The sequence below is a fragment of the Gracilinanus agilis genome, unplaced genomic scaffold (assembly GCF_016433145.1).
Source record: "Gracilinanus agilis isolate LMUSP501 unplaced genomic scaffold, AgileGrace unplaced_scaffold16156, whole genome shotgun sequence".
In the NCBI taxonomy this organism is placed as follows: Eukaryota; Metazoa; Chordata; class Mammalia; order Didelphimorphia; family Didelphidae; genus Gracilinanus; species Gracilinanus agilis.
The window spans coordinates 1,351-8,736 of record NW_025347092.1 but is presented as its reverse complement, the minus strand read 5'-3'; the positions used below and the strand labels follow the sequence as shown (position 1 = coordinate 8,736).

The 7,386-nt window shown below is 59.9% G+C and overlaps 1 protein-coding gene and 1 long non-coding RNA gene across 2 annotated transcripts; both read left to right on the top strand.

The window, feature by feature from the left end:
* Positions 1 to 6: 6 nt before the first annotated feature.
* LOC123254162 lies at positions 7 to 408 on the top strand. The gene is made up of 2 exons (XR_006506657.1): positions 7 to 103; positions 196 to 408. It is a non-coding gene; the product is annotated as an uncharacterized LOC123254162 (long non-coding RNA).
* A 277-nt stretch (positions 409 to 685) lies between these two features.
* On the top strand, positions 686 to 6,741 carry CLIP3 (CAP-Gly domain containing linker protein 3). The gene is made up of 14 exons (XM_044683220.1): positions 686 to 698; positions 1,055 to 1,279; positions 2,083 to 2,222; positions 2,301 to 2,394; positions 2,548 to 2,709; positions 2,806 to 2,924; positions 3,086 to 3,322; positions 3,587 to 3,722; positions 3,911 to 4,039; positions 4,473 to 4,610; positions 4,736 to 4,859; positions 5,288 to 5,349; positions 5,521 to 5,593; positions 6,129 to 6,741. The coding sequence occupies exons 2-14, from the start codon at positions 1,117 to 1,119 to the stop codon at positions 6,181 to 6,183; spliced, it is 1,632 nt and encodes a 543-aa protein (XP_044539155.1). The 5' UTR covers positions 686 to 698; positions 1,055 to 1,116; the 3' UTR covers positions 6,184 to 6,741.
* The last annotated feature ends 645 nt before the right edge of the window (positions 6,742 to 7,386 follow it).

Sequence of the window (7,386 nt, the reverse complement as noted above, 5' to 3'; positions counted from 1 at the left end):
GCAGCGGCGCCACCGGGCGCGCCTGGGCGCCCTCGAGGGGCTCGTGCAGCAACTGCGCCGGGACAACCTGCTGTCGCACGAGCGGCTGCGACTGCTGGGCGCGGTGAGCGAGGGTGCCGGCCGCGCGGCAGTGGTTCGGGGGCTGCGGACCGGCTTGGGGCTCCCGCTCACCGTTACCCTCTTTCTCTCCCTCAGGCATGCCTGTCCGGGGGCCCGGGGCGCCCTGAGCCCGCGGGGCCCGGCTCTGTGACCATCGTGTGCGGGGAAGAGCCTGCCGCTACAGTGCTCTACACGCTGACGCCTGCCCAGGACGACTGAGCCCTCGGGAGACCCCTGCCCAGGCCGTGGGGGGAGGGGGTCCCGGGCCTCAGCGTTTCTTTTGAACTCAATAAACTTAACTTGAGAAAACCTTGTGTCTATGAATCGGGGGTGGGGGTCGCCCTGGAGGCCGCGCCACTCTTATGTCCCCCTCCCTCTCCCTGTATGTCTTTCCCACGAATCTGGGGGTCTCGGTTCCCAGTGCTCGCCCGCTCCCCCCACCCATCACCCCCGCCCCGCGGGGCGCCTGCTCGGCGCGCATGCGCGCTCAGGGCCCCGCCCTCCGGCCTGTCTCTGTCTCCAGGTCTCTCCATCTCCATCATCTCTCCATCCTCTCTTCCCTGCATCTGTCTCTCCCCTTCTCTGTCTCTGCACCCTGGGTAAGGGGGCCAGGGCCCTGACCGGGATAAGCACATCGTTAGGCATCGGCCCCCGCGGCCCCTGCTCGCATCCCCTGGGCCCAACGGGCCCGAGCCTTGGACCAGGAGGGAGGGGAGGGGATGCGGGGTGGGGGAGGTAGAATCCCTAACTGGGGGATGGGGGTGGCGCCTGGGCTTGGGGAGGGGGCTCCAGGACCCTGAGAGCGGGGTACACTCCGTGCCCCTGGCCTGGAGGGGCAATGAGCCCTGATCACCCCCTTTCCTGTCCCCTCCCCCTAGGCNGGGGTACACTCCGTGCCCCTGGCCTGGAGGGGCAATGAGCCCTGATCACCCCCTTTCCTGTCCCCTCCCCCTAGGCTGTGACCCCAGCCCCCTCCCCTGAGCGCCCCAAACCCCCTCCCCGAGCGTCCCCGGGGCCATGACGAAGACGGACGCCGCAGCGCTGCCCCCGGAGGAGGAAGAAGAAGAGGAGGAGGAGGAGGAGGAGGAGCCCCTGCCAGAAGCTCCCAGCCCCATCCCGGAGCGCAGGCAGAAGCCAGTGGTTCACCCCTCAGCCCCAGCCCCGCTTCCCAAGGACTATGGTAAACAGCCCCAGGCTCGGAGATGCTTCGAGGTGTGGCTTAGTCCGAGACTTCGGTTGGGGGAACCACCCCGGCATTCTGTGCTCCCAGAGCCTTTGGTGGGCCCTAGCGACTGGGTCTTGTGACATGACAGATCTCATCCGTTTGCTTTAAAGAGATTCTGCTGAGGTTCCCGGCCCAGGATTCCAGGGATCTGATCCGAGAATCCGAGGGACATCCGGAGGGTCTAGCCAGGAGCCCACCAGCCCGGGGGAGGATGTGATGGATCTGGGGGTGGGAGGGAGGATTTGGCAGACCCAAGTGGGCTTGGGACCAGAGTCTTAACTTGCGATCCATGGACTTCAGCTTTGTTTTTGGAATGTATTTGGAGGGCTGCACATCACTCTCACTGGGGTCTTCTGTAATCCTGAGTATTTATTTATGCATATAAAAACATGGTTCTGAGGAGGGGCCTCCCAGCTGCCAGGCTTGGGGGGCCTGGGGTGTAAAACACATTGGAAGAACCCTTTTTTAAAGGACAGTGCCGGGGAGCAGGAGCAGCAGGCAGGCTGGGGAGAGCTGGGGAGGGCCTGAGCCAAGGGAAGCAGCAGGATGCTGGGGGTGGTTGGGAAAGGCTTCGGGGTGAGGCCTTCCAGCCTGGTTCTGGGCTCATCCACAGGGACTGGACTGAGGGCTCCTTGGGGAATCCTAACACAGAGAGTCAGGTGGAATCCATCAGGGGTCTGGATCTCAAGGGGAAGGGAAGGGAGGGGAATGGTTTGGGTCTGACCCAAGGAATGACCTCTGTCTGTCTCTCCCACCAGCCTTCACTTTCTTTGACCCCAATGACCCAGCCTGTCAGGAGATTCTGCTGGACCCTCGCACGACCATCCCCGAGCTCTTTGCCATCATCCGTCAGTGGGTACCCCAAGTTCAGCACAAGATCGATGTCATTGGCAACGAGGTAGGTAGAGGCTTCAAAGAGGACCCTGGGGGTCCAGGGCTAGCCCTCCCGGGGTAACACCGACCCTGTGTCCCCCAGATCCTACGCCGTGGATGTCACGTGAATGATCGGGACGGGCTCACGGACATGACTCTGCTTCACTATGCTTGCAAAGCTGGGGCTCATGGTGTTGGTGAGTGAGGCCAGGCCCTGAGGTCTGACAACCCAAACCCCCTGGAGCCTCAGAACCAAAGTTCTGAGCTCCTAAAACCCTGTGCCTTTGAGATCCCCGCATGCCTTTGCCCCCACTGACCAGCCTGTGCCCACACTGCCAACCTCCCAACAGGGGACCCCGTGGCCGCCGTCCGCCTGTCACAGCAGCTGCTGGCTCTGGGCGGGGATGTGACCCTGAGGAGCCGCTGGACCAACATGAATGCACTCCATTACGCGGCATATTTTGACGTCCCCGATCTCATCCGAGTGCTGCTCAAAGGGGCCCGGCCCCGAGGTAGGTAGGGAGAATGTGGGGGCAGCAGCACAGGTGCCAGAGGGGGTCTCTGGCCACCCTGACTATGCCCTTTCCCCTCCCCACTCCAACTCCTAGTGGTGAACTCAACCTGCAGTGACTTCAATCATGGCTCAGCCCTACACATCGCTGCCTCCAACCTGTGCCTCGGGGCTGCCCGCTGCCTCTTGGAGCATGGTGCCAATCCTGCCCTGCGGGTATGTGACCCCAGCTCGTGGTGCCCAGACCTTGACTCTGGGAGCCCTGCATGCCGGGGTTCCCTCCCTGTGCCCCATGTTCCCCAGCCTCCTGGGGCTCCTCGCCCTGCTCCTTGTTTCCCCTGAAGTCTGGGTCCCCTGACTATGACTGTCCCCCACAGAACCGCAAGGGGCAGGTCCCGGCTGAGGTTGTCCCAGACCCTATGGACATGTCCCTGGATAAGGCAGAGGCTGCCCTTGTGGCCAAGGAGCTGAGGACACTGCTGGAGGAGGCGGTCCCCCTGTCCTGCGCCCTCCCCAAGGTCACGTTACCCAACTACGACAACGTCCCAGGCAACCTCATGCTCAGCGCCCTTGGCCTTCGGCTTGGAGACCGGGTCCTGCTAGATGGTCAGAAGGTCAGCAGCTGTAGGGGCCAGTGGTCCAGGGTCTGGGGCCTGAGAGCCCCTCCTGGGCTGGTGGAATGGGAAAAGGGAAATAGAGAATCCAAATTCTTAAGTGGAAATCAAGGCAGTTCTGGGATAAGAACTTGGGGAGTATTTCAGGAGTCGGAATCCAGGGTCCAGGAGGGCTGGGAGTTAGGAGTCTGGGCACGAGCCCAGGGTAGGAGGGAACAAGCTCCCCTTGGCTGCTGTGCAGAATCTGAATCTCTTCCCACCCAGGCAGGGACACTACGTTTCTGTGGAACCACTGAGTTCGCCAGTGGCCAGTGGGTAGGCGTGGAGCTGGACGAGCCCGAGGGCAAGAATGATGGCAGCGTGGGGGGTGTCCGATACTTCATCTGCCCCCCTAAGCAGGGTCAGTATGGGCACCTCCGTCCCCCAAACATCCTCAGCCTGCAATATTCTCTGTCTTGAGAGTATAGCACCTTTTACTGGTCTAAATTAGAACTACTTTCTGTCCTGAACTTGAAAGCGGACACCCCTTTGGAGGGACTGGGGGGATCATTGGGGTGCCAGCCCTGCTGACACACTCTACCCCTCCAGGGCTGTTTGCCTCTGTCTCCAAGGTGTCCAAAGCAACTGATGCCCCTCCTTCCTCTGTCACCTCCACTCCTCGTACCCCTCGGATGGACTTCTCCCGTGTCACTGGCAAAGGCCGAAAGGAACGCAAAGGTCAGAAGGGCTTCACTGGTGTGTCTGATACTGAGGAAGAGTCCTTGGTCCCTTTGGCAGTTCAGTGGTTAGTGGAGGCAAGGCTGTCAGAAGTATCTGTCATTTTCAGTTCAAGATGCTGAAGCAGGGAGGCAGTTGTGGGAGGTGTCCGTGTCTGGGGCGGTCTTGATTTCAGGGGGTCCTTGGTTCAAAGGTTCTTGAGTTTGAGGAGTCTTTCATTTGGATATTCCAGATTTAAGTGATTCTGGATTCAAGAGTATGCTGGGAATTCTTAGGATTATAAATCCAGTGGGTCTTGTGTTCAGGGAGTACTAAATTTCAGGGTTCTAGGTGTTTAGACATGGGAGTCCTAGACTCAAGAAGTCTCAGGTTGAGGGAGGAACGCTGGGTGCCTGGTCTCTACATCCTGCCTTCTCCCTTCCCCCTCCTCTAGCAAAGAAAAAGTCCCCGTCACCTTCCCTGGGCAGCCTCCAGCGTGAGGGCATGAAGGCTGAAGTTGGGGACCAAGTGCTGGTGGCTGGGCAGAAGCAGGGTATCATTCGCTTCTATGGGAAGACAGACTTTGCCCCTGGTAAGGCAGAGGGTCTGGGCCCTTGGCAGGGTGGTGCGGAAGGAAGAAAGGGAGAGGGACAGAGGGTTAGGGGGCTAAAGGGACTGAGGCTGGGACTCTGCCTCCTCCATATATCATATCCGCAGGTTATTGGTTCGGCATTGAGCTCGACCACCCAACAGGAAAACACGACGGCTCTGTGTTCGGGGTCAGGTACTTCACGTGCCCCCCTCGCCATGGGGTCTTTGCACCTGCGTCCCGCATACAGAGGTGAGCCCCAGAACCCAGAACACCAGTGACAAAATGTGGTGCCTCCAGACCTTAGAGATTCCCCCCAAAGTCCCCCCCAAACTATCTAACCCAATGACCTCCCAAACCGGGAGGCCCAGAGAAGACCCAGCCCAGACACCCCGAAAGCTAGGTTGAGCGCCTCTCCCAAGCCCACAGAGAGAGACCCAGGATACCTTGGAACTCAGAAACTGAAATCGGACTCAGGGACTCCCCCAGATCCAGGAGGTCCTGAAACCCAACCGATGGGCAGCCCTTTGGGATCCCAAATCCAGAGCGCTGCTCTCCCACCAAAGGCCAGGAGAGGCTGACATGAGAGCACCACCCTGCCCCACTGGCTTCAAACAGTGATGGCCTCCGGCTCCCCAGCAATCTGTCTGACACTTTGTCCCCCTTTGATGTCTCCCCAGAATTGGAGGCTCCACTGACCCCCCCAAGGACAGCATTGCGCTCAAGAAAGTCCAAGTGACCAGTGGGTGTGGGGGCCCTGAAGGGATAAGGGAGGGACTTGGGGGATTCCATGGCCCCGGGGATGCATGAGGTGGCCTGCTCAGAGAAGGATTAAGGGATCCCCGGGAGGGTCCCGAGCCCCAAAAGCCTGGGTTTCCTACCCCATCCTCACCACAGCTGCCTTTCCCCATAGTGACTCAGCCCAAACACACATTCCCAACTGTCCGGACTCCCAAGGACATCACATCAGAAAACTCTATCTCCAGGTACAGGAGGCAGGCATGGGCCTCATCCTCATGTCCGCCCCCCACTCCTCCCCTGGACCACCTTAATCCAGTCCAGCTTTCTAGAGCCTGGGCTTGGGAAGGCAAGAGCCAGGGCCAGTGCGAGTGGACTTGGAGGGAGAGGAGAAGCCAGAGCAGAGCCCAGGGGCCTGGGGAGGAAGAGAGGACAGGTTCGGAAGCAGGACTCTGAGTGTGACTTGAGGCATGGTGAGGGGAAGAGGGGAGCTGACAGGAGAGAGGGATGGGACCAGAGAGAAGTTGAGGAGAGATGTCAGGGAGAGGAAGAGTCTAAGATGGATCAAGCTGGCCATGAGGGGAAGAGGAGAAGCCTGAGATGGAGAAATATTGGCCTGGGGAGAAGTTGGGCAGTCATGGAGACCTGGAGGAAGAAGTCAGGAGACATGGGGGAGCAGAAAGGGGGCTGGAATAAGAGAGGCAGCACCAAGAAGCCAGATCGCTTGCTCCCCATTACCCCCTGCTTCCCCCGTGCCATCTCTGGGCCCATTTCTTCTTCCAGGTTACTCTTCTGCTGCTGGTTCCCCTGGATGCTTCGGGCAGAAATGCAGTCCTAGGAAGCCAAGAGCCGGTGGTGGCCACTGGCCCAGAGGCCCCAACTACCCCCAGTATACTGCCCCCCCAATACAACACGTCCCAGCTCACCCCAAATATACCGATCCCAACTCCCCTCAATATACCAACCCCTCCGGATCAGACTCCAGCTCACACGGGCATCAGTGTCAGACCTATCCTGTACTCCTCGCTGACCGTGCCATCCGACACCCCCTCAGAGACACTGACCCCAGATCAGCCCCAGACGGCCTGAAACGACCCCAAATTGTCCCCTCCCCGAGATCCTTGGTGATTCCCCCTCAGTGACTCCCTCTAACCCCCAGTGCCTTGATATTCACAATTAGCCCCTCCCCCTTAGATAAATCTCTATTTTTTAAGACACTACAACCCCCTGGGCCCATCCCTGGCCCCCGTCCCCAACAGATCCTGGCCAAGCCCCACACTCACATTAGGGCCCCCAAAGCCGCCTGGGGTGTCGCTCACTGACCCGCATGCCTCCTTCCCCCCGACTCAGCATGACATCTCCCCCACCCTGCCTGGCTTCAATAAAGACATTTCTATGGCCAAGGGTCTTCGGGTCACTTTGTGTGAGTCATTCTAGAATCCCAGGTTTCCAGCTTGGCCCGGCCATGGCGCGTAACCCCTTCATTTTAGGGAGGAGGACACTGGGGCTGAGAGAGGGGGAGTCACTCGCTTCACATCACACAGCCCAGCCCCAGGCCCCTCTGGTCACCACTGACCGCTCCCTGCTCAGAGGCCCGTTGGGGGAAGTCCTGCCCATCGGACTCAACCATGTGTGGCAGGGGACAGAGAAGGGCTGGGAGACTGGACAGAAAGGCAGCCAGTCCTCTCCTTGCTCCCTCGCTTGGAACCATCTTGGGGCAGACAGAGAGGAGGGAAGGAAGGCTCCAGGCACTGGAGATTGGACAGGAGCAGAGGCCAGGCCTGATCAGAGACAGCAGCGCCATATGCATCCTTTTCAGACTCCTGCTGGGTCACCAAGCATCTACACCGCCCTCCCTGCTAGAGGTGGTGTTCTCCGGGGCTCCAGTCTCTGACTTGGTGGTTTCACCTGTTCCCACATATTCCTGGCGTTTTCTATGTGGATGAATCCCAGCTCTGTACATCTGACCCTCGTGGCTCCCCACAAGACTCAGTCCCACATCTCCCTCCCGTGCTCCTCTCCATCTGGATGTCCCGTCGGT

Coding starts and splice junctions, on each gene's coding strand:
- CLIP3 (XM_044683220.1), top strand. CDS start 1,117: ATGACGAAGACGGACGCCGCAGCGCTGCCCCCGGAGGAGGAAGAAGAA. Junction 1,280..2,082: donor CCCGCTTCCCAAGGACTATG/GTAAACAGCCCC, acceptor CTCTCCCACCAG/CCTTCACTTTCTTTGACCCC. Junction 2,395..2,547: donor AGCTGGGGCTCATGGTGTTG/GTGAGTGAGGCC, acceptor ACCTCCCAACAG/GGGACCCCGTGGCCGCCGTC.